This window comes from Papaver somniferum, chromosome 5 (genome assembly GCF_003573695.1).
Source record: "Papaver somniferum cultivar HN1 chromosome 5, ASM357369v1, whole genome shotgun sequence".
Classification (NCBI taxonomy): Eukaryota; Viridiplantae; Streptophyta; class Magnoliopsida; order Ranunculales; family Papaveraceae; genus Papaver; species Papaver somniferum.
Window position 1 is genome coordinate 52,829,682 of NC_039362.1, and position 24,798 is coordinate 52,854,479.

Below are 24,798 nucleotides of genomic sequence, written 5' to 3' on the forward strand. Positions count from 1 at the left end.
TGCTTTCGTTAGTCGAGATGATAATCAGATTGCTGACTCCATAGCCAAGTTTTTGAAAGAAACGGCCACATCAATATAATACCATGATAATTTTTTTCCAGCCATATATAGTTTCTTGGCAAGAAACCAAAACTATCTTTCATGCTGATTAATAAAAATTCCTTCGTTAACTTATGACTTCTGGGATTAACTGCTGCTTATATCTCCAATATCCATACACACTCTTAGCCGCTAGCGGTAAACATTGAATCGAGTAGCTGAGTCTCTATCGGACAGTTGGTCGAGTCTTTACCGAATTTTCCCATCAAATTCACCACTAAGTACTTAACAAATCCATAGTGGCTCAAGGGTTCAAGGGCATAGCTCAATGGTATATCCCTTCAACTCCAGTAAGGAAAAAGTCAGGGATTCGATCTACATCGTAAAGGTTTGTACTTAAATTAGTTGTATAGCCTAAAAATTAGGATTTGGATAAGGACCAAGGTCCGGCTATAGCCTAGAAATTAGGATTTGGATAGGGACCAGGGTCCAGCTATAGCCTAGCAAAAAATAAAAGAAAAAAAACGACGGGTAGCTAGCTCAGCTGCTCATCCCCATTCCTCAAAGGTGATACGCTCCAGGAGGTCCCAGGTTCAAGTCTCCGATGGCGTAATATTGCAGAAATTGACATGAAAGGTAGAAATTAGCTCGCCCCCTTGCGATATAATCAACCCCTATCCGCTTCGGCTCCCTTGGCTGGTTCCTCATGAGGCTCGCTGATAGGCTAGCACGACAACCGGTTCAACTAATGTAGTAGTACGCGGTTAGAGTTTAGCTTGTTAGGCTTCCGACCAGTTTCTTATAATCATACTCTTTATCCGATAATTAAAAAAAATGAAAAAAGAAAAAAACCCATTGTGCTCAAGATCAGCAAATTCATGGGTTTGCCAATTCTTATGTTTACCTCTACCTTGGAGTACATGTTTAGATTCCCTAACGGCTTAACAACCACTGTATAAATTTCCGTTTTTTGTTTACCCAAATTTGTCTTGTTTTGTTCGTTACTTGAAGGTTCTTTTTCTTCTGTTCCAAACATAGAATCTTACAAAATTTCCACTTCTCATTTGCTCTTAAAAATCTCGGTGAAAAAAAAAACTTCTGGTTTCGAAGAAGAAAATGCAGAAATAATGTCTCCCCTAATAATAAGAACTAATTTCAGTACATCCTTCTTCTTCTCTCCCCATTCTTTAACAAGAAATCGACACTCTTTATCTCTAAATCTTGTTTTAATGAAACCCATTGGTTCGTTAGGGTTTGGAAATACTCTTGTTTTGCTCAACAGAGGTAATGGTGCTAACTCTAGGTCTGTTCTTTACAAGGTTAAGTGCAAGGGTTTGGAAAGAAACGATGATGATGCGAATTTAGAGAAAGAAATTTTAGAATTTATGAGAAATTCTAAGAATCCTAATGTGTTTCCTACTAAGAAAGATTTGATTGAAAGTGGGAGAAATGATTTAGTTGAAGCTATTGAAAAACAAAGGGGTTGGCTTTCTTTAGGTTGGGATTTGGATAATCAAGAAAATGAAGAAGTTTCAATACAAGATAATGAAGAAGATTTTAGTGATGGGGTTTTGGAAAATGATTGTAGAATATTTCAACAAAGATTCGATAGAGGTGAAGAGAATGATTCTTTGAGTGGGATTGATGAAGTTGGTACTTCTGGAAGAGCAATGTGAGTTTTTAATTCGTTTCTTGCTTTTTTATAACAATGTTAGGGTTTGGTCACTTACTCTTGTACATTGGTAAATGTATTTCTTGTTTGCATAGGCAAATGGAAGTAGAGAATGAGTCTGGGATTGAAGGTATTTTGAGTAGATTGGATAGAGAACGGGTTTTGGCTTATGGGATTGGTACTGGTCATGTCAAGAACAATGGCCGCAAACAAAGCATCTCAAATGGTAAGTTGGAATTTACTTGATTTTATGATTATCGTTCTTGATTTGTTGTTATCGTGGAATGTGTTATAATTTGAATGTAATATAATATTATTATTGTGGTCCTATTTGCTTTACGGTTCTTGAAATAGTTGATTAGAGAATTAGAATATATCCTTGTTTTTTCATAAAATTCAATTGCTTTAAGCTATATGCTATTTAAGTTTAACCTATAGGGTGTATATATGCAATTCCTGGTCTGTTGGTTGATAGTACAGTAGAACACTAAGTTTAACCTAAACGCTAATATGAATCAATTCTTATAAATTCATATGTGTTTTACCATTTCCGAGATGTTCTATATTCAGGTTTTCCATGTAATAGTGAAAGTTATATTTCGACTGCAACTGCCATGTTCCTTCGGCTTTTCTGTATTCGTCTTCTTTAGGTGTCTTAGCTTACCTCATTTGAATGGGTTCCATCAGAACTTCTTGATTAAAGGGTTATATCAGTTGGCTGACTAAGTCTTGTCGAGGATAAACTTAATGCAACCATATTCGCGGCTAATGTTCTAAGGCCAAGCACTATGGGTCTCTCAATTCTATTGGCTTGACTATAATATAGCCAAACCAAGAGCCACCAAAAACCCATGCCCTATGGGGGAATAACATCCCTTGGCTTAGTTTGATGGAAACTGCCAATAGCCAAGAAGAGAATTGAGAGACGTTAGTGCTTGGCCTAAGATATCAATAGATATTAGTGTTAGAGTTGCCGTGTACGATTATTATTTGGTTTTTGCTGTTCTTTTCCTTGTAATATTCTTCTAGTTAATCCAGACTGGGACTAAGATACTTCTCTGATAATTGAGCCCAACAGGTTCTGGTCATGATAGAGAAAGCAGATCAACGCCACTGAACTCTTCGAATGGCATACTTGATGACTCCAAGGGCACAGATTCTCGGAGAGGGTCCTTCACCGATCATGATAGCATGCACACCTCACTTCAATCAGACATGAGAGCCTGGGGTGCACAAACAAGGGGTCTTTCAGAAATTGAAGCGGAAGGTATCCATTTTATGCTGGGATTTCTATTTAAATTTTTTGTATTAACTCTTGTGACTGCTAACCTCTTATTCTGTTACATGTCGCAGCTGCTGAAGGCAGAGAACATTTTCCTAGTGATGATGTTATGGTAACGAGAAACATAAGGACCACAGACTACGGAAGTAAAGATTTGGATGAAAAGCAGATCCGTTCTCATCTTCAGCACCTTGAGTTAGAGCTTTCTTCTGCACTGAGCGTACTAAGTTCAAGAACTGAACTAGCTGATATAGTTTCACTTGAGGTGAACCATCAATATCCATGTTTACATTTTCATAAGGCTCTGATGGACATTTTCATAGTTGTATATATATCTCTGTTGTTATAAGTTTCGTAGGAATGAAAAGAATTAAAACATCCGAGCTCAGGGCGTTTCTTATAGGAAGCAAAAAGGCAGAGCGGTTATGTCTAACATTTGAAAGTGTTGTGTTTTCTTATGTAGACTGCTCAACTAACGCATATTGTTCTTCATATTCTCTGTCAGGGTAGCAGGACATTGCCAGAAGAGACGCATGAGCTTTCCGATGCCTGGGAGTTTCAAGAGACAGAAATCATGAGGGCCCGAGATAAACTGCGGTCAACACGTGCAAAACTGGCGCTTTTAGAGGGAAGGATGAGTCTGGCAATCATGTAAGCACAATTCATCTTTATGTCTCTTACCTTGCATATATGTAGATGTAATTCAATAATATGTTGAACATCCTTTTGCAGTGAAGCACGTAAGATTGTGGAGGTGAAACAGAAAAAGATTGATGAGGCGCGGAAGGCTCTTTTCCATCTCAGGTCTGCCTGCATAGTTTGGCCTAGTTCAGGTTCGGAGGTTCTTTTGACTGGGTCATTTGATGGATGGAGTAGCAAGGTATCTAGTTCTTTTATCCTGGTGTTACGATTTACTTTCATGTTGTACCCAGCTTCATAGTTTCATATAGTTTTTACTCCTTATTTCCCTTCTAATCATGTTATTAACTATGATCCTTGGTATTTAGGGTAGTCCAGTAAATTAATTAGTATATGTTTGGGGTTCCCTTTCTTTCCAAAATAAAGCATTTAGGTTGCTTGTAGTTTGTAAATAAAGCATCAAACTTGTGGCATGTCTTGCAGAGAAAGATGGAAAAGTCGACTTCGGGTATCTTCTCTTTGTCCCTAAAGCTGTATCCTGGTCGTTATGAGGTAATGATGATTTTCCTTTCCCTTCATGGATCTTATAGCTTTTCAACATGAATTCACTAGTAAATAAACCTGAAATTTTTGCAATTGCAGTTCAAGTTTATTGTTGACGGTGAGTGGAAGACTGATCCATTGCGACCCATTGTAAACAGTAACGGCCATGAGAATAATCTCCTAATCATCTCTTGAAGGCACATGTATACATACGTTAACTAAGAGGAATACAAGAGTAATTTCATCATCAATCACCACTAACCAGAAGATGAAGCAGATTATAAATGGGAGTATCAGTCTTTAGACTCTCTACATCTCACAGTCGGACACAGTGAGTACTTGTTATCCAAAATTCATTTTTGTAAAAACATCAATACGTAAAGCTATTTTTTTTAGCACGACAAATTCCGGTTATGGATTGTCGATCGAGTAGTAACTTCATTGTACATGGCGAATTGACGCAAGAATAACCTCTTGTTAATTGCTTGTAAAAACACAATGAATTACTACTACCTGTATAAATTCACTTGTTCTCCATACAGTGTGAGCAAAAACTCTCGTATCACCCGTTCTTGTTTAACGGATTCCAAAGTAGCGTATCTTTATCTCTTTGGTAAACATTGTTTAATCAAATATAGTTTGAATTATTTTTGAAAGTACTGTGGGTTCCACCATTTTACTGTTTTGAAGAAGTTTGAACTTTGAACCAGATAAAAGTGTTGGCTTTTCATGATGGTACATATCATCAAAGAAGAGAGATCTATGATTTTGTACATAAATCAGACTTTGGGGCCATGACTTACAACCATCAGATGAGATTTCAAACCATAAAAATTAAAAAAAATTATTAGTACTGAAAAAAGGATTTAATTTTTTTTCAAATTGATACAGACATACAGTGATCCGGCATTTACTGATGCAGAGAGAAAGTATTCCGTATCTCGAAAAAATATTAACTTTATAAATTTCAAAATTAAATTTGAACAACGGCTATACTTACGTCGTATACTGGTCTGGAAGTCCAGTAGTACTAGTACCACTTCCCACTGCACAACTTTCAACACACACTCACTCTCTCTCTCTCTCAAGTCTCAAAATCCAAGACAAGCAAATGTGAAGAAAAAACCCACTCAAGATCTTAACAGGATCACACTCAGTGCCCATCTCTCTCCCTCTCTATCTATCTCTAAAGTCTAAACCATTTGAAGAGATCTCTTTAAGGTTTTTGAGAAATGAGCATGGGGTTTATGTTGATTTGGGTGTTTTCAACAATACCCCTTTTAAGCACTTGTTCTTTAGCTCTCACTGAAGATGGTAAACAAGAAAAAGACCCACTGCTAAATTACTTTCTTTTTCCTTGTTTTCATTTTGTTTTTCTTATGTTTAACTAAAATCTGTGATTTGTTCAGGTATTACATTGTTGGAGATCAAAAGATCTTTCAATCATACTAAAGGGTTTCTCAATAACTGGAGAGCTTCTGATGAAACTCCTTGTGGTTGGAAGGGTATCACTTGCAACCATAATGACAGCAGAGTCAGCATTATGTACTCTATCTATCTCAAACCCTACCTTTTTTTTTCATTTAATAAAATCTCAATCTCCATTTTTCTGAAGTTTTCTATGTTTGGGGTTGCTCAGAAACCTGCCTTACATGCAACTTGGAGGCATCATATCTCCAAGCATCGGAAAGCTCAGCAATTTGCAAAGATTGTAAATCCCCCAAAATCAAAAGACAATTTATTATTATTAAATTTTTTTTTGTATGCTGTATTTAGGATGTAAATTGGTGCAATTTGTTTGCAGGGCACTTCATCAAAATAGCTTGCATGGGTTCATTCCTCCTGAAATTGCTAATTGCAAGGAACTCAGATCAATGTTAGTGTGAAACCAAGAATTGGGGCTTACCACATTTGTTTAATTTTACTGAAGATTTTCGCTGTATTGTGTATATAATTGTATGCCTTATGTAGGTACTTGAGAGGTAATTACCTTCAAGGAGGCATACCACCAGAATTTGGAAAACTTTCTTACCTCACGATATTGTAAGGATTCATTTTTTGTCTACTCATCCTTCTTGATTCTATTCAGTTGATGATATACTTGTTCTAGTGGTTAACTTAACCCATAATTGTTAATATGATATGGTACGCCCCTTTCTACCCAATAAATATGTTGAATTTTGAATGCAGAGACTTATCCAGCAATTCGCTCAAGGGAACCATTCCACCTTCTATTGGTTATCTCAGACAATTGCACTTTCTGTAAGTACAAGGTTGTTTAGTTTGCTAATAGTGGTGTGCACTAAAATCTGTTATGTACCTAAACGTGTAATGTATCTCAGAAACCTATCGACAAACTTTTTTTCTGGTGCTATTCCGGATGTTGGAGTCCTAAGCACTTTCAGGAAGAACTCGTAAGTTATCCTATACAGTTACCTACGACTATAACTATGCCGATATCATATCATTTCAAACTCTAAATGCTGTTAAAATGATACCAACCTGTGTTGCAATTTTGGCTCTGATCACCTGTAAATTACATGTGAGAACCTGAAAGGCAAGCTATGAACTTATGTTTCTGCAGTTTTATTGGGAACTTAGATCTCTGTGGCCCTCAGATTATGAAACCATGTCAAGGTTCACTGGGGTTTCCTGCAGTGTTACCACACGGTCCACACGCTGAAAGTGAAGAAGCGCCAGGTAAGTTGTAGATTGTATTACTCAGCATCTCAGATAAGATATGCTCCAACTTGTTTTACATTGTATCTCAGTTAAGTGAGCACGCAGTTAACATTATTGGTATCATGTTTTTGTTGCAGCCCCTACTAAACGGTCCTTTCGTTATCTTAAAGGGATCCTTATTGGAGCCATGTCAGCAGTGGGTCTAGCCATTGTTATATTATTTTGTTTCTTTGGTATTCGCTTGGTTTCAAAGAAAGAAAGAGCAGCAAAAAGATACAACGAAGTCAAAAAACAAGCAGCAATGGATGAATGTAAGTATCCAAGTCGTTAAAATATTTGATGTGCCTTTTCGAAGCCTAATCACAAATCTCTTTATTCACTCAAATCTTCTTTGTGATTTTGGTTGTTTTAGGCACTAAAGTGGTCACATTTCATGGCGATCTTCCATATACTTCAAGTGATATTGTAGAAAAGCTCGAGTCACTTGATGTTGGGGATGTGCTTGGATCTGGAGGATTTGGTACTGTATACAAGATGGTGATGAATGATCGTACTACATTTGCTGTCAAGAGGATCGACAAATGTCTTGAAGGTTCAGATCAAACTTTTGAGAGAGAGCTTGAGATATTGGCTAGCATTAAACACGTAAACCTTGTCAATTTGCGAGGTTATTGCAAGTATCCTTGTGCCAAGCTTCTGATCTATGATTATCTAGCATTGGGCAGTTTAGATCATTTCCTGCATGGTATGCTCATCTATCTAGAAATAACGTCTGCCTCTTTTTAGTAGCTAAACTCTAGCTTGGTCTTATTGATGTATTTTTGCTTATTATAATTCTTTTTTGTGTTTAGAAACCTTTCAAGGGAAGCAACCCTTGAACTGGAATAATCGTTTAGGAATAGCTCTTGGCTCTGCTCGAGGACTGGCATACTTACACCATGATTGTTGTCCACGGATTGTTCACCGCAACATCAAATCAAGCAATATCCTCCTTGATCAAAACCTGGAGCCTCATGTTTCTGATTTTGGTCTTGCCCAGCTTTTGGCAGATGAGGACGCCCATGTAACCACTGTAGTTGCAGGCACTTTTGGTTACTTGGCACCAGGTGAGCTCCCTGTTTATTTCTTATTTAGGTGCACTGAATCAAAACTTTTTCAGAGCCCCAATCCCTAATTCATGAGTTATCACTAAAAACTTTCGGACTGAACATCATAATGTTCCGCGTGCAAACAGCATTGAAAAGTAATCTAACCAGACCAATTTAATTACATTCTCATGACAGAGTACCTTGAAACTGGTAGAGCTACTGAGAAGTCAGACATCTATAGCTTTGGAGTACTCTTGTTGGAACTCATAGCTGGAAAGAGGCCAAATGATTCAGCTTTTGTAAAGAGAGGCTTGAATATTGTGGGCTGGGTAAGCGATTGAGTATCTTCTATCTGTATTTATCCTTTGATTCCTTTCCATATTTGTTTCATTGTTTCTCATTGTTGGACGATTTTATATTCAGATGAACACTTTAGTGGGAGAGAACCAAATAGAGGATATAGTGGACAGCGAGTGCACTGATGCAGACATAGCTACATTAGAAGCCATTCTTGTCATAGCAGCAAGGTGCACTGATGCAAATCCAGATGATCGCCCCTCAATGAATCAGGTCTTTCAAATGCTTGAGGAGCTCACTTCACCTTGCCCTAGTGAGTACTATGAGTCTCATTCAGATGAATAAAATTGAAGCTGAACAGAACAAATACACGTCCTCCTCGTCTCCCACCTCCCTATAAAGGTGTTTGATATATTATCAACCACTCTCATCCAAGAAAGATGTTGTTGTTACTCTTCCTGTAACTAACTGCGGAGATTCATTAAGAAGTTTGGGGACCATGTTGCTTGCATGGTTTAAACTTAATCTGATAGTGTAAATAACAGTTCACTTTTAAAAACCTTCCAGTTTTCGTCACTTTCTTTCGACAATTATGTTGTCTTGGCAAGTTTGAGTTGTGGATTCCATGTCGTCTTGTTCTGGAGATCATCTCCGAGTGCTTTATATAATTTGTAGTGTGGGTTGTATGAATGGTTTAGAGATGTAATACAGGTAGATTTATGTAATAGCTATGGTACGATTTTTCTTTTAACTTTTTAAAAGAAAGATTCACAAGTTCTGAGGGAAACTCTTATGGAAGAAAATCATCCATATTATTGTGATGGTCTACATTTTATGGATCAAAAAAATCCTATTATGGGTGAGTTTATCATGATCCTACCCCTGAGGGTTCCTTCTAGATGATCCATAAGGTCAATGGATGACGGATACGGAAGAATTCTTTTTTTTCCTTAGTTTTTCTCCCCATCTGGGACCGGACTCATATTTTTTCTCGGGGTTTTTAGGGTTAGGCCCACCCATGGATAACCCATAATATGAGGCCCCTAGTTAAAAGAGTTTTAAATCCAGACCAAGAATTAAAAATAAATTTTAATAGAGGTCGAAATGACCAGATTGACCTTCACTATATAAGTATCTAATCTTGGTTTTCTCTCACACAGACACATTTATTTTCATTTTAGGAGAGAGAAAACCGATCTCACCTGAAAAACCTAAAAATTCCAGATCGAAAACTCTTAAAGAATTGAAGAGAAAAAAAATTCCAGATCGAAAAAACTCTCAAAGAATTGAAGAGAAAAAAAATTCCAGATCGAAAAAACGAAAACCAAAAACAGGTAGGTTTTCGATCAATCTTCTTCTCCGTGTTTAATCTTTTCTTCTTCTTCCTGTTTAATCTTTTCGATGAATTTATTGATTGTGATTTAATCTTTTCTTCTTCTTGTTGTTTAAACCTTCTAGCCGAAAAACCAGAAGAACAAACCAGAACCAAAAAACCTAGAAAGATACAGTAGTTTTCCGATCTGTTTGCTGAGAAGAAAGAAGAAGAAGCGAAGAAAGAAGGAAGAGAGGTCAGTTTTCTCTCTTCTCCTTTTCCTCTCTGGTTTTAGCCTTTTAGGTTTGGATTTCTTCTTTCACATGTTTCACTTCATCATGATTGATGTTTTGATTTCATTAGTCTGTTGATTTTGTGGTTGTTTTTGAAAATTAGGGTTTCACAACTAAGTTTGACTGATTTAGGTTTCATGATTTTAAAATCAACTAATTTATATTCTTACATTTTTCCACTGCAGATTCAGATTCAAGCGATAATCAAATGACGAGAGGAAGAAGGAATGCCCCTGAAGAAGATCCTGCATTAACATGTATTATGATTCTTTCACTTTAAGATGTCATTTACTATTGGGGTATATGTTTTGTGATGTTTCTTTTGTGATAGAGCCCATGTAACTATAGCAATAGAGCCTGTGTAACTACAGAAATAGAGTTACACTATAGAAATAGAGCATGTGTAACTATAAGCTACACATTCAAAATCTCACCACTGACTGTATTGTGGTTTGTATATTGATTATGTAACTTATAGTTACACATACAAATGAGCCTATGTAACTATAAGTTACACCACATATTAAAAATCTCACCAGTGACTTGCCTTAGGTTGTGTTTAGCTTGTGTAACTAATAGTTACACATCAAAATTGGTTGTGTAAATTAAAGTTACACCTTCATAAGCATGTGTAACTTAAAGTTACACCTTGTTGAATGTCTAAGATTAAGTTGCACAACACATTATAACATGATTCAGTTTGTGTAATTGGCAGATAAACATTCATTGTGCCATGCTTTTGATTTTGCAATTAAAAAAAGTGTATTTGATAAGTACACAACTTACTAATTCTTGTTGTTTTGTTGTTTGATGTGTACAGGAAAATTAAGACACTCACTCAATGCAGTTCAGGATTTGGTGAAAGAAATAAAACCAATAATACTATCCGAGAGAGCTGAAACGTATCTTAGGAAAGCGCCTTACGGTGAACTTTTCATGTTGTATTACGATGAATATGATGTTGTTGCTTCAAAGAAAATGAACCAAATAACAACTAACAAACATGGGGGTGAGGTACCATGTTCATTTAAATTTGGAGAAAACATTATAGAGTCTACACCGGCAAAGTTTGCTGGTATAATTGGAATGAAAAGAATTGGAAGTAGAAAAGGTCAGAAGTTGATAAAAAGGTTTAATTTAAATATATTGGATGATAACATATTATACAAAAAGTATTTTTCTGATATCAAAGAAACACATCATCCAACGGCAGCGAGCAATAAGAAGATTATGAAGACAATAATAGAAGTTATGAAGAAGAAAAAAAAAAGAAAAAAACTTGATGGTGAGCATGTTGTTTGTTTGATAGGGTTTTATTTGTGTTGTGTACTCTTTTTTTGGCGACAAAAATGCTAGCGCAATAAATGTTAAATATCTTGCAATTGTCGAAACTTATGAAACTGTTCTCAAGGTCTCCTGGCCAGATTTGGTACATGAGTATTTGTTTGAGGAAATACTAAAAAATGCAGATTGTCTTTCAAACGTAAAGGCTTGTGTGCCATACCTACTGGTAAGGATAATATTTTTACTTAATTGTAGTTCAAGTACTTTTACTGCTGAGTTTTGATATTTTTTGCTGATCGACTAATTAAATTGATTGATTGTTTATATGTTGCACATCTTGTTTGTTGAGCACACACCAGCAGGATTAATCCAACAAGTTCAAAACAACGAACAAAAGATCCAGAGGGTTGGAAGGGGGGACGTGCAAGTAATATCATATTTCATAGCTGGTACAAACATGACAGAGTTTTCGGTAAGTGTTTGCTATTACTTGGTTTATATCTTGTTTACTATTACATTAAAAAGAGCTTGTGAAACTGATATTTACACATGCAAAATATCACCAGTGAATTCAGTTATATTGTGTATATGGCATGTGTAACTTCAACTTACACATATAAATGCGCTTGTGTAACTTTAAGTTACACATGCAGATACCAGTGAACTCAACTAAATTTTGTATATTTAGATTGTGTAACTTTAAGTTACACGTGCATTTTTCCTTTCTCTTTTTAACCACTCCATCTTTTAATTGCAGCCAACTGCTAGCTTTGTAGAAGAGTTTTCACAGCTTGGTGTAGCAACCGTGGAACCAAGCAAGGACCAGCTGCAAAGGTGGCTCTGAGAGAAAACAATTGAGAACGGAAAACTGAAAGAGAAACTACAAGCAAAGAAAGAAATGTTTGATGCAGTGCATAAAATTGCCAGAGCAGGGATAAGAGAAGAGGACCTTTCCAACACACAACAATACGAGAAGCACATTGTATGTTGCGAGATTATGAAAGCTGAAAAAGCGGGGGTCTAACAACCACACCCAATATTTCGCTTAGCAATCTGTATGGACAAACTCCAATATACTTTCTAGAGAATCAACTAGACAGTCAGACTCAATCTAGATAAAAAGTATATCAAAGAGTTTATATCTCAATCTCTCGATTTGATATATACTCAAGAAAATAGAAATCTGCGAGTCTTTATCAACTACTAGAGAGATAACTTGGATGGTACCAAAGACCAATATCCAAGTGTCAATCAATTTAAATCAACAACCTAAAGATCGGATATTCTAATTGATTGAACAACGCACAACTTGTATTATTTCAATTATATAAACAAATATAATGCGGAATAGAAATAACACAGACACCAGAATTTTGTTAACGAGGAAACCGCAAATGCAGAAAAACCCCGGGACCTAGTCCAGATTGAACACACGCTGTATTAAGCCGCTACAGACACTATCCTACTCCAAACTAACTTTGGTCTGGACTGTAGTTGAACCCCAATCAATCTCACACTGATCCAAGGTACAGTTATGCTCCTACGCCTCTGATCCCAGCAGGATACTGCGCACTTGATTCCCTTAGCTGATCTCACCCACAACTAAGAGTTGCTACGACCCAAAGTCGAAAACTTTAATAAACAAATTTGTATCACATAGAAAAGTCTACGATAATAGATAAATCCGTCTCCCACGAATATACCTACGAGTTTTGTTCCGTATTTTGATAAATCAAGGTGAAACAGGAACCAATCAATAATACCAGACTTATATTCCCGAAGAACAACTTTGTATTATCAATTACCTCACAATAATCTTAATCGACGCAGCGAAAAAAGATATTGCGGAATCACAAACGATGAGACGAAGTTTGTTTGTGATTACTTTTCTATCTTGCCTATCGGAGATATAAATCTCAAGCCAATTATTACAATTGTACTCGTACGATAAAAACAACAAGATCAGATCACACAACTACGATCAAGGTAGTATCGGTCTGGCTTCACAATCCCAATGAAGTCTTTAAGTCGTTAACCTGGTTTAGAAGAAGAAACCAAAGGTTAAAGGAGAATGGACTCTAGCTTAGCACAACTAGTATCACACAGAATGTGTGGGGATTAGGTTTCCCAGTTGCTAGAGTTCTCCCTTATATACACTTTCAAATCAGGGTTTGCAATCAATGTTAGATTAGTAACAAAGCATTCAATATTCACCGTTAGATGAAAACCTGATTAGATTCAAGCTAATATTTCTCAACCGTTAGATCGAAAACTTAGCTTGTCACGCACAAATGAAATGTCCAATTTTGGGTTTATGAACCGTACCCAAACATTAACATTTGTTGGTTCAACAAGTCAACCAAAAGGTTAGCCATATGATTACTCTCATATCAACCTTATTCTTCTTCACCATAACTAGTTCAAATGACTCAAATGAACTAGTTAGAGAGTTGTTCAATTGCAAGGAAATCTTATGTAACTACACAAGACACAATTGAAGCAAAATCGGTTTGATTCATTCCAATCGGTTCATGAACTTTATAGTCGCGGTTTGCAAAAGCATTCCTTAGTTTATTTAACATTAGTTCAAGAACAACCGACTTTAGATATAACCTGCTCAAGTTCGCGGACTGGGTTCGCGGACTTAAGCTCATGGAAGGAGTACACAAACTCCAGCAGAAAATCTCGGACCGAGAAGTTCCGCAAGTTCGCGGACTGAGTTCGGGGACTTGGCTCACGCCACTTCCAACTTCACTTCATCAACAAAGTTAGCAAACTTTGGTTCAAGGAATAAGACTTATGCATATATGTGTTTCCACAACAATGCTTATATCCACCAATGGTTATATAATCTAAACTCTCATTTCAATCATTGAAACATTCTCAGAGAACGTTATATATCCATTATTCACAGACCATTTTTCGTCAGAGCAATTTTCAAAGTGATTGAAACATAACATGACTTTCGTCACTTGCTAAAGATGAATTCGGCTAAAGCGAAAGCTTACCAACACACATTTAGGGAAATAGATAGGCGAGATAAACTCGGCTCGAAATAGCAAATGTGTATAATGAAAGTCTATATATCAAAACGACTTTTGTCTCAAGAATATGAGATAGAGTAAATAGACTTTTGAGTGACAGATAAGTTCAAGTCTCCACATACCTTTTAGTCGATGAAGATCCACCAGTTCCTTGAGTAGTCCTTCGTCTTGTATGATGATTGCCATGGAGTCTTGATCTCAACTACACTTTCTATCCTAATCCAAGACCTTAGCTCTAATAGGCTAGTAATCAAGACTTATAGTTTTGATCACTAATATTGACAAACATGCTTGAGATAGCAACGCATGCGAGTTAGACCGAGCAATGCTCTAACAAAAGCAATGGTATTGAACCTTACACAGTGACCCAAGAAGAGTTTATGCAACAGGAAGATGGTGGACAAGGACATGGAGGTACTGAGCATCAAGAAGAAGAGTCCGAAGAAGAAAGTGAGCAAGACAAAGATGACGCGGAAACTTCCTTCCAAGAAGAGTGTAAGTAATTGTTCTTCGTTCATTTTTTTTTTAAATATAGCATCATCATCATCATCCTAAATAAAAAAATCCATAATATTGTTTCTCATTTCGATCCTTGTGCAGTTCCATGTATCAGTCTTGCACCTAGAAATATGCCCACAATTATGCAAGCTCAAACTGTTGCAGATGAGCGCAAATCACCTCTCAGGACATACAATTCCAGTATGAAAAGTGTGACAAAATGCAAGACCCCTCCAAAGAAAAATCCCATTGCAAAGCAAAAGCCCACTCCTGCAGATGAGGCGCAGAAGAAAGCTGCAGAAGAAAGCCGCAGGTGAAGATGTAACTACAAATGTCGATGAAGAGACACCTGCAACTGTTGGTGACAGTTTCGTTATAACTGCTCCAACTCATCCAACACCTACAACTTTTGATAACAATTCTTCAACTCAGCCAACGCAGTTTGATGACTCTTTGGTGATAACTGCTACAACCCAGCAAACTCAGGGTGACAATGATGAGAGATATAGGTTGGTGCGATTAGTACCTAACCAAGGTGATATGACAGATGTTGAAGTAAGTGAAATGCTATATGCGGTTGTCAGCAACATTAACCAAGGTAAAGGAATTTCTGAACATGGACCTGCAGAGATGGAGATTCCAGAACCTAGCTCCAGTGGTAACCAATCTTCCGGTGTGTAATTTCTTATGTATTTTTTCCCTTCTGATTCAATCTTTATTTATTGTTTATAATGCAAGTGTAACTTCAAGTTACACATTGTATAACATGTGTATCTTAAGGATACATTATGTACAAAGCATGTGTAATGCAAGTGTAGCTTTCTGTTACACATGTTATGTAATGCAAGTGTAACTTCAGGTTACACAAGTTGAGCATGTGCATCTTTTTTTTTTATTCTGCCTATTTTTGTTGTTGCACAGATCAAACTCAGCAGAACCTTGGCAGTGGTGAAGTCAATTTTAGCCTTGGCTTAGATAAAACTCTGAAACCCGTTGGAGAACTAGTCAAGCAAGCTGAGAATAAACAAAGCCAACCAGGATTCATACAACAACGCGTTTTGAGGAACAAAACAATTGAAAAACAAGATCTGAAACAATACGAAAGAAATTCAAAGAAGATTAAGAAGACTGCTAATGAAGAAACAATGAATGCAGTTAAATAAGAAGAAGAAGAAGAAGAAACAATGGATGCGGTTCCAGAAGAAGAAGAAGAAACAATGGCTGTAGTTCCAGAAGAAGGAGAAGAAACAATGGCTGCAGTTGCTGAAGAAGATGATGGGACAATGAGAAAGGATGTGAAAGGTTCCCCACTTATTGAAATACTGGACGGCGATCAAAAGAAGAAAATGCTTGAATATTTCAATACTCATCCCAAAACGTAAGTAGCTATAACCGAAACTCATGCTTGATTCTGTTATAGTGTTTAAATGTAGATATTAATATTAAACGTTGTATCTTACTACTTAATTCTGTTATTTTGTTTAATTGTTTCCTTCTTTCTAATGTAGAGACATTGCTTGGATGAAATTCAAAGACGATGGTAGCCCGCTCTTTGATATAAGTGGAAAACTAATGCTTCATCTTACCAAGAAAGAAACCTACTTGGAGTCAGAATTCATTGATTTCTAGATTAGCAGGTTGAGGAGAAAGATACTCAAACCCCAAGAAGCGATATTCCTCTCGCTGAAAGCAGATGTAAGTACTTCGAAAAATTTAAAATCTTCTTGTATGTAACTTCAAAAAAGGTTATCGGTTATCTAACTTAAAGTTACACATGATAGTGGAATGTGAGATGTTAGGTTTCAATAATGTGTAAACTGAGGTTACATATGCATTTATAATGTGTAATCTGAGGTTACACATCCATATTTTTCAAGTGTAAACCCAAGACTTTATGTGTAGCTTCTAGTTACAAATTCATTGTTGCATTTATAACTTTTGATTTAAAATTAAAATGTGTGTTTGATATTCCAAATGGTTTATACAAGAATCTTTTATGGACAAAGACGGTGATTTCCATAAATTCTGGATTCCTAAGCTTCTTAAGGACTATCACTAGTGCAGCAACCCAGTCAGACTTTTCGCACCAATGTGTAACAACAGCACACACTAAACACTACTGGAGTATGACTTGAGGAGCAGTGAACCTTGGTCCCACATGAACTCGTTAGATGTTAAGAACCTCAGGAAAGAACACTTTGCTCACGCCAAAAAAATATGCAGCTGCAATAACTACAGAACTGACACTCCGATGTCCTCTTGGGTTGAGTTCAATTGTCATAAATCTCCCTTCGCCCAAACAAGGTCCATTTCCCGACTGTCTTCTATTTGTATGCAATTACATGAAGATCAGAATGAAGAATAATCCACTTGACAAAAGAATAGATAGACCAATGGTGACAATACTGGTTAACAAGGTGAACCGCATGAGAGCAAGCATGCTTTACAAGATTCTTTCAGATCCATCTAGAGTTGTGTAAAGCAGTTCTTTTGATTAAAAAAACTTCTATACTTTTCTTAGACTTGCTAATATGTTGTTAGCTACAAGCCGTTGTTAGACTTGCAAATACGTTATTAAAACTTCTAAACTTCGTCAGTTACTAGATCTTAGAAGTTCTTGGATTTGCAAACTTCTATACCTTTGGATTGAAATTCCTTGAATTAAGAAATTTTATACTTTTGCTAACTACAAGCTGTTATTAGACCATGCAAAAATATCTTGTTAGAACTTTTTTGCTATTTGGAAAGGTTCAATAATTCTTGCTATAAATAGGTTGTGAATTTTATAGTGGAATGTGTAAGATGAAGTTTCAGAAGTGTCCAAAGGTTTTAAGTAACCTGAAGTAACTTGAAGTTACATATGCTATAAAATATAACAGTTTCAGGTCAATAAGTAAGACAGGATAGTGGAATGTCTATTAGGGTCAAATGCTGGAAAAATAAGTTAAGTAACTCATAGTTACACATGCTAAATTAAAAAATTGTAAAAATAAAAATGTGTAAGTAATAGTTACACATCCATATTTTATAAGTGTAAACCAGAGTTGCACATGCATTTCCCCTGTTTTCAGAAGATACACACCCGTGTACTTACAAAAATATAAAATCTGAATAAATGATCCTTGCACATAATCAACGTTGCAGGAAGATAAAAAAAGTTTTGTGCATACAAACCGACATGAAAAAAACTAAAAAAAAAAAAACCAAGACAAATAAAAAACCACACATAAAATCAATATTTGCAGAAATGAACTTTGATAGCTTCAAGCTAGGGGGTGTGTACTTCAGAGGATTCTTACAACCTGCCCTATTGTGACCTGCTTCCTTGCAATTGCCGCAATGAACTTTCCTCTTGACCTTCTTTTCACCTTTACTTATAATCCTTTTTACTGGGGTCTACCTGGTTGTTTCTTTATAATATGAGGGTTGATGGTGTTGTCTTGATCAATAACAGCAGGCCTGTTGTAGTTGGGAATCGGTTGGATGACATGCAAATAAGTCTTCCTAAAATAGTACCTTGTAAAATTTGGTGAAATGAAGTCAATAGCTTCACGTTTAATCTCCCGTATGGCTGCAAGAGCATGAGCACAAGGGAAACCATATACACGCCACCTTCAAAAAAAACAAAAATCAGTTAGTAACACATGCAAAATCATAAAGCACTCAAAAATCAGCTAGCAACACATGCATATACAGAGATGTGTACCTTGTAGTTACACATGCAAATAAGATGTGTAACTAGTAGTTACACATCCTATAAACTTTCAAAAAAAAAAACATACAAAAAAAACATAAAAAACAAAACCTTTGACAGGTGCAAGTCTGGTGTTCGAGGTCCACTTTGTGTGAGTGCTTTCGCTAAAAACCTCAAACGCGGTAGGACTAGCCACCAATACTTTCCAAGCCAAACCTTCATCTTGAAGAGACGAAAGCTTTTCCTCATACTCTGGATTTAATGGAGTCATCATATTCGTGCCATCATCACGACGAACTGCCATCATTACTATTACTTTTCTCCTAATCTGAAAAAGAAAAAAACTTATGAGTGTACAAAGTGACAAAACAAGAAACAAAGACAAAAAAACAAAAGAAGCACTCTAACCTGATCAAGAAGAGCAGATACATGCATCTTCTTGTGAACCAGAATCCATCTAGTGAATGATTCTCCTGATCCCGCTAGTTTTCGTACCTTTGCCAATTTATATCAACAAAAGAGGGAGAATTATTGTGTAGTTCAAACTACAAATACATATGGTTTGCGGATCATTATATAAGGGGAAGTGGTTTTCATGTGAGATGAAGTATTGACGAAGGGGGAGTGATACATATTACCGTAGTATTATTGTCAAAGTTGTGATACAATTGGAATTTGAAGTTGTGTAATAATACTATGACACTGTATAACAATAATTGAGAACAATTGTTTTCTTATTGTTATGGCTACGGATCTTCAACAACTATGATGCTGAGTTGAACACGTTCAAAATCACTGGAGTACTTGGAAGTGATGCATATTTAGAGTAATGTTGAATAACCAAGGAAATCAAGCATTTGGATGAGAAGCTACAAAGTTTATTTATTTTGTAATCCATATGTATTGATAGTTTTGTCACTAAAATTGACAAAGGGGGAGATTATAAGAGCACTGCTCGGTCGAACTTGCAAGCGTTGCTATATCAAGCTTGTTTGTCAAGATTAGTTGCCAAAACTATAAGTCTTGATTTCTAGTCTACTTATAGCTATGTCTCGGATTAGGATAGAATGTGAAGTTGAGATTTAGACTTCACGACGTTCATCAATTGAAGACGAAGAACTACTAAGGGGAGCGTGTGGAACTTCATCAACAAAAGGTATGTTTAGACTTGAACTCATCTATCACTCAGAATTCTATTTCTATTCTATATCCTATTGAGACAAAAGTCGTATAGCTATATAGACTTTATATTATACACATTTGATATTTCGATATGAGTTTAACTCGCTTACATATTTCTCGAAATATGTGTTGGTAAGATTTCGCTTTAGCCGAGTTCATCTTTATTCTTAACGAAAGTCAAAAGATGATCATGTGAAAATGGCCTGGTAACATCTTACATGATTTGTGTGAGACAGTCATTTGATGTAGACTCGGAATGTTTCATATTGATCTATTCATCACTTGAAAATTGCTTTGAAGCTAATAGTTTGTGTGAGACCGCTATTCCCGTCTTCCAAGCATGTTTCAATGATTAAAATGGAGTTTAGAACAATTAACCATTGATTGGATACAACACAATATGCGTACTTGTATGCTAACTGTTGCAAGTTATTTCAAGTCCGGGAACCATAGAATGCATACCCGTATGCGTACTGGTTTGATACTTGAAGTTCGGGAACTTAGTATGCATACCCGTATGCGCACCGGCTTAACAGTTCAACTCTGGGAATTCAACTGAGTTTGGTTGTGTACGACAGTATGCGTACCCGTTTGCATACTGGCGAACACAGACCAAGTCCGGATACTTAGGTATGTGTACCCTTTTGCATACTTGAGTGGGTTAAGTTCTAAAATCGATTTCTTCATGAACAAATACGTATATAAATTAAGGAATGCAATCTTTTGCAAACCGTGGCTATAATATTCATGAATTGATTCGAGTGAATAAAATTGATTTTGCTTCAATTGTGTCTTGTATACTTTTATGAGAATATATACAATTGAACAACTCTAGAACTAGTTTCATTTGAGTCATTTGAACTAGTTGTGATTAAGATGAACAAGGTTGATATGAAAGTGTTCATATGGATAACTTCGGTTAACTATTGTTGAGCCAACAAGGTGTACACGTTTAGATACGGTTACCCATATCTAAATGAAGTTACTTTTCATTTGTGTGTAATAAGCTAAGTTCGAGTTAACGGTTGAAAGATATTAACTTGAATCTAATCAGGTTTTCATCTAACAGTGAGTATTGAATGGTTTATTACCAAGGTAATATTGATTGCAAACCCCGATTTGAAGACTATCTAAGGGAGAACTCTAGCAACTGGGAAACCTAATCCCCACACCTCCTGTGTGATACTAGTTGCGACTAGAGTCGATTCTCCTTTAACCTAGGTTTTTCTAAAACCATTATAGGTTGACGACTTAAAGACTTCATTGGGATTCTGAAGCCGGACCCAACTATTTTCTCTGTAGTTGCGTGTTATCATCTTACTTTGTTCTATTGTATTGAGTACTATCTTATCTAAGATTTTCTCGAGATTCAATCTCCGATAGGTAAAATAAAAAGTAGTCACAAACATCTTCGTCTCATCGTTTTTGATTCCAAATATCTTGTTCCGCATCGAATCCATACGGTTAAGATCATTGTGAGGTGATTGATATTACTAGGATGTTCTTCGGGAATATAAGTCTGGTGTATCAATTGGTTCTTGCTCACCTTGATTTATCAAAAGATGGAACAAAAACTCGTAGGTATATCTGTGGGAGACAAATTTATCTATTCAATAGACTTTTCTATGTGAGACAGATTTGTTTATCAAGTCTTCGACTTTGGGTCGTAGTAACTCTTAGTTATGGGTGAGATCAGCTAAGGGAATCAAATGCGTAGAGTCTTTCTTGGATTCATAGGCGTAAGGAACGCGACTGTAGCTTAATCAGTGTGAGATTGGTTAGGGCTCAACTACATTCCAGTCTGAAGTTAACTTGTAGTTGGATAGAGTCTGGTGTTCAAATCTGTACTAGGTCCCAGGGTTTTTCTGCATTTGTTGTTTCCTCGTTAACAAAATTTCTAGTGTCTGTGTTATTTCTTTTCCGCATTATATTTTCTATATAATTGAAATATCACAGGTTATGCGTAGTTCAATCAATTAGATAATCCAACCTTTGGTTGTTGATATAAATTGATTGACACTTGAACATTGGTCTTTGGTACCGTTCAAGTTGTTTCTCATAATAATCAGGCTCGCGGATTTCTATATGTTTGATTTGTTGATTACATTGAGAAACAGAGATATAACTCTTGGATGTATTTTCCTTGATTTGATCTGACTGTCTAGTTGATTCTCTTGGAAGTATATTGGAGTTAGTCCATTCAAATTGCCTAAACAAAATATTGGGTGTGGTTGTTAGACCCCCACTTTTTCAGGCGTGCTTTTCATTTAACTACATGGAGTTGGATCCTAGAGAAGCAGTTGATTTGGCGTTTGATTCTTAACGCAAGTGTATGATTTGTGAAGAAAGATATATTAGCGCATTTCCTTGATTAAATTTTCTTCAACGAGATGGCCCAACTAATGTTGCTATGTTGAGAAAGAGGTATTTACATCCTTTTCGACGGGAAGCACTTCATATGTTTTGCACCATTTAGAGTTTTCAATCTATTTTATATTAATACCATGTTTCTTTTTAGTGTCTCTAATATCATATATTAATACAACTATATAGTCAGCGTGATTTTTCATTTAACTACAGGGATCTAGAGCCTGGATGAGAACTTGACCGCTTGATTCTTAATGCAAGTATATGATTGGTGGAGAAAGATACATTAGTGCATTTCCTGGATTACATCTTCTTCAAAGATAAGCACTTCATATGCCTTGAAATATTTGGATTTGACAATCTATTTCATATTAATATGTGTTTCTTTTTAGTGTCTCCAATATCATATATTATAGTAAGTGTGACTTTTCATTTAACTACAAGAAGTTGGAGCCTGGAAGAGCAGTTGAGTTGGGCGTTTGTTCTTAATGTATGTATATGATTTCTGAAGAAAGATATATCAGTATGTTTTCTTGATTACATCTTTTTCGACGAGATGGCCCTACTATGGTTTCTCTGTCGGAAAGAGGTATTTACATCTTTTACGACGGGGAGCACTTCATATAATTTGCACTATTTAGAGTTGACAGTCTATTTTATATTAATATCGTATTTCTTTTTAGTGTCCCTAATATCATATATTGATACAATTATATAGTGGTGTGATTGTTCATATAACTACATGGAGTTGGAGCCTGAAGAAGCAATGGAGTTGGCCGCTTGATTCTTTACGTAAGTATATAATTTTTGAAGAAAGATATATCAATGCATTTTCTTGATTATATCTTCTTTGACGGGAAGCACTTCATATGTTTAGCATTGTTTAGAGTTGGCAATCTTTTTCGTATCAATATCATGTTTATTTTTAGTGTCTCTAACGTCATATACTGATACAATTATATAATGAGTGTGATTTTTCATTTTACCACAGGGAATTAGAGCATGGGTGAACAACTGAGTAGGTCGCTTGATTCTTAACACACGTATATGATATGGTACGTAAAGTAGATAGAGATTTGTGTATCTTGTGAAGTACAAATAAGATTCGGCCGAACTGGAAGCCATTATTGGGGTTTTGAGGTAGAATATTATTGTGACTTTGTTTCTTTACTTTTAAGTTGAAAAAAATAGTTAACCTAGAAATATGTAGTCTAAAATCTAGCAAGACTAAGGGAATGTAGTGTTACTTTGGCAGTGTCCTAAACTACTTACTGATTCAAAGGTTGGTATAATTTTTCAAACATATTTTGTTTAAGAGGATCTCTTTATCTTCAAAAATTTAAAAAACATATTATTGGTGAATTTGGTTCTAAATGTTAATATACTAAATGATAATTCATTATGCATTGCAGTTGTTAATTGAGACCCCTTCTGGGATGGATACAGGACGAAGTCCGCCTCACCAAATTGAAGCTAATTGTCATCGTACCCGATACGTAACACAGATTAAATACTAGTTTATAATTCATATCTGTGGGCATCGTGGTTTTTTGGGGTTATAAAACCCAATAAAACTCAAAGTGACAAAGCTTATTTGAGTTTATAATTTTATATTCATGTGTGAGCTAAAAGTCGAAGCCAGGAGTCTGCTTCTAACTTCTGCTTCTTCAGAAGTCGAAGTCGGAAGCAGAACTATTTTGCTTCACAAAAAGTTAACTTTTCGACTTTTAGAAGTGGTTTTGAAAGGCAATGGCTAAATACAACCGTTCTGTTGACTAAATGCAACCCTCGTTTAAAAAAAAGTTTGTTTGAACCTTAATTGACGTGGGTAATGAAAACTCACTGTTATATCGATTACTGTCCAGGTTACTTATTTTTTAGATTTTTACTTAAATTTTTTTTTCCGATCTTGATTGTCTTTTTTTTCCAGTTTTTTTCTTCTTTTTTTTTTTTTCTTTTTCATCTTGCTGAAATTATATATCATTTTAATTTAAATAAATAAATATATTAATTTCTCATCTTCAAAGTAAAAACATAATTGATTTAATTGTAAACTTATATAATTCAATATCATCGTATTTGTAGTGTAAATCATTTAACAAATGATGATCTTATTAGGATATGACACCAAATTCTGGATTTAGCAACCCAGATTAGCAACAGAGCTAAAGTTGTTGCTAATTAGCAACTAAAAAAAGCTGTTTCTAAGATTTAGCAACAATTATTTTCTGTCGCGAAATTCGGGACTGCTAACCTCCAGTTGCTATTAGCAACTGCAGAAAGATCACGCATGCCAAGTCAACTCAACCCATTTTGAATCAGATAGATGAATCCACCCGACTCCCATATTTCTCTAACCCTAGACTTCAGAAATCTTATCCACTCCCTTCTCTAACCCTTCTCTCTATCCAGCCGCAAAGAAGAAGAAGAAGAAGAAGAGATAGGAGCCGCAAGATGGTGGTGAAGAAAAATATACTAGTGCACAAACGCACATATCATTAAACTTGAAGAAGTTTATGCTGTGACTGGTGAAGAACCTCTTATCTAAATCTTAGTGATTTAGTTTTCTAATTCGAATTTAAATCGATTTTGTTGCTTATTGGTTTGATTTATTTTTTGTTGTTTGTGTGGAAAAGAGAAACTGTTCTGATTTGATAAAGATGGAATTCAATAGAAAGAAAGAGGAGTTGAAACTTTGAATCTTCTTAAAAATAAACAGACTGAGAAAGTATTTGGTTATGAGACTATCTAAGCCATTCAAGATCTGTGCAAATCATCAAGGTTTGTTGTTTTTTTATTTCTGAATTGTGGTTTTCTTTGTAGCGTTGATTTGATCTGTAAGATTTGATAGTTTTTTTTCTTTTTGTGAATGTAAAGATGGG

The 24,798-nt window shown here is 35.8% G+C and overlaps 2 protein-coding genes across 4 annotated transcripts; both read left to right on the forward strand.

Moving 5' to 3' along the window:
* The first annotated feature begins 913 nt into the window (after positions 1-913).
* Positions 914-4,712, forward strand: LOC113281573 (protein PTST homolog 2, chloroplastic-like). Its single transcript, XM_026530362.1, has 8 exons — positions 914-1,711; positions 1,807-1,937; positions 2,790-2,978; positions 3,065-3,258; positions 3,499-3,644; positions 3,726-3,873; positions 4,116-4,184; positions 4,275-4,712. Exons 1-8 carry the CDS (start codon positions 1,167-1,169, stop codon positions 4,368-4,370), a joined length of 1,518 nt encoding a protein of 505 aa, XP_026386147.1. The 5' UTR covers positions 914-1,166; the 3' UTR covers positions 4,371-4,712.
* On the forward strand, positions 4,410-9,014 carry LOC113281572 (LRR receptor-like serine/threonine-protein kinase FEI 1). Of its 3 annotated transcripts, none has more exons than XM_026530361.1 (13): positions 4,410-4,506; positions 5,585-5,720; positions 5,815-5,886; positions 5,980-6,051; positions 6,147-6,218; positions 6,366-6,437; positions 6,518-6,589; positions 6,760-6,875; positions 6,995-7,168; positions 7,270-7,602; positions 7,709-7,963; positions 8,141-8,274; positions 8,369-9,014. In XM_026530361.1, exons 3-13 carry the CDS (start codon positions 5,828-5,830, stop codon positions 8,585-8,587), a joined length of 1,578 nt encoding a protein of 525 aa, XP_026386146.1. In that variant the 5' UTR covers positions 4,410-4,506; positions 5,585-5,720; positions 5,815-5,827; the 3' UTR covers positions 8,588-9,014. The 3 variants fall into 3 exon arrangements, with proteins under 3 accessions (XP_026386146.1, XP_026386144.1, XP_026386145.1); XM_026530359.1 differs by lacking the exon at positions 4,410-4,506 and adding an exon at positions 5,122-5,489; XM_026530360.1 differs by lacking the exons at positions 4,410-4,506; positions 5,815-5,886 and adding an exon at positions 5,122-5,489.
* Positions 9,015-24,798: the final 15,784 nt, after the last annotated feature.

Coding starts and splice junctions, on each gene's coding strand:
- LOC113281573 (XM_026530362.1), top strand. CDS start 1,167: ATGTCTCCCCTAATAATAAGAACTAATTTCAGTACATCCTTCTTCTTC. Junction 2,979..3,064: donor TTCAGAAATTGAAGCGGAAG/GTATCCATTTTA, acceptor TACATGTCGCAG/CTGCTGAAGGCAGAGAACAT. Junction 3,874..4,115: donor TTGATGGATGGAGTAGCAAG/GTATCTAGTTCT, acceptor CATGTCTTGCAG/AGAAAGATGGAAAAGTCGAC.
- LOC113281572 (XM_026530359.1), top strand. CDS start 5,408: ATGAGCATGGGGTTTATGTTGATTTGGGTGTTTTCAACAATACCCCTT. Junction 5,721..5,814: donor GACAGCAGAGTCAGCATTAT/GTACTCTATCTA, acceptor GGGGTTGCTCAG/AAACCTGCCTTACATGCAAC. Junction 6,590..6,759: donor AGCACTTTCAGGAAGAACTC/GTAAGTTATCCT, acceptor ATGTTTCTGCAG/TTTTATTGGGAACTTAGATC.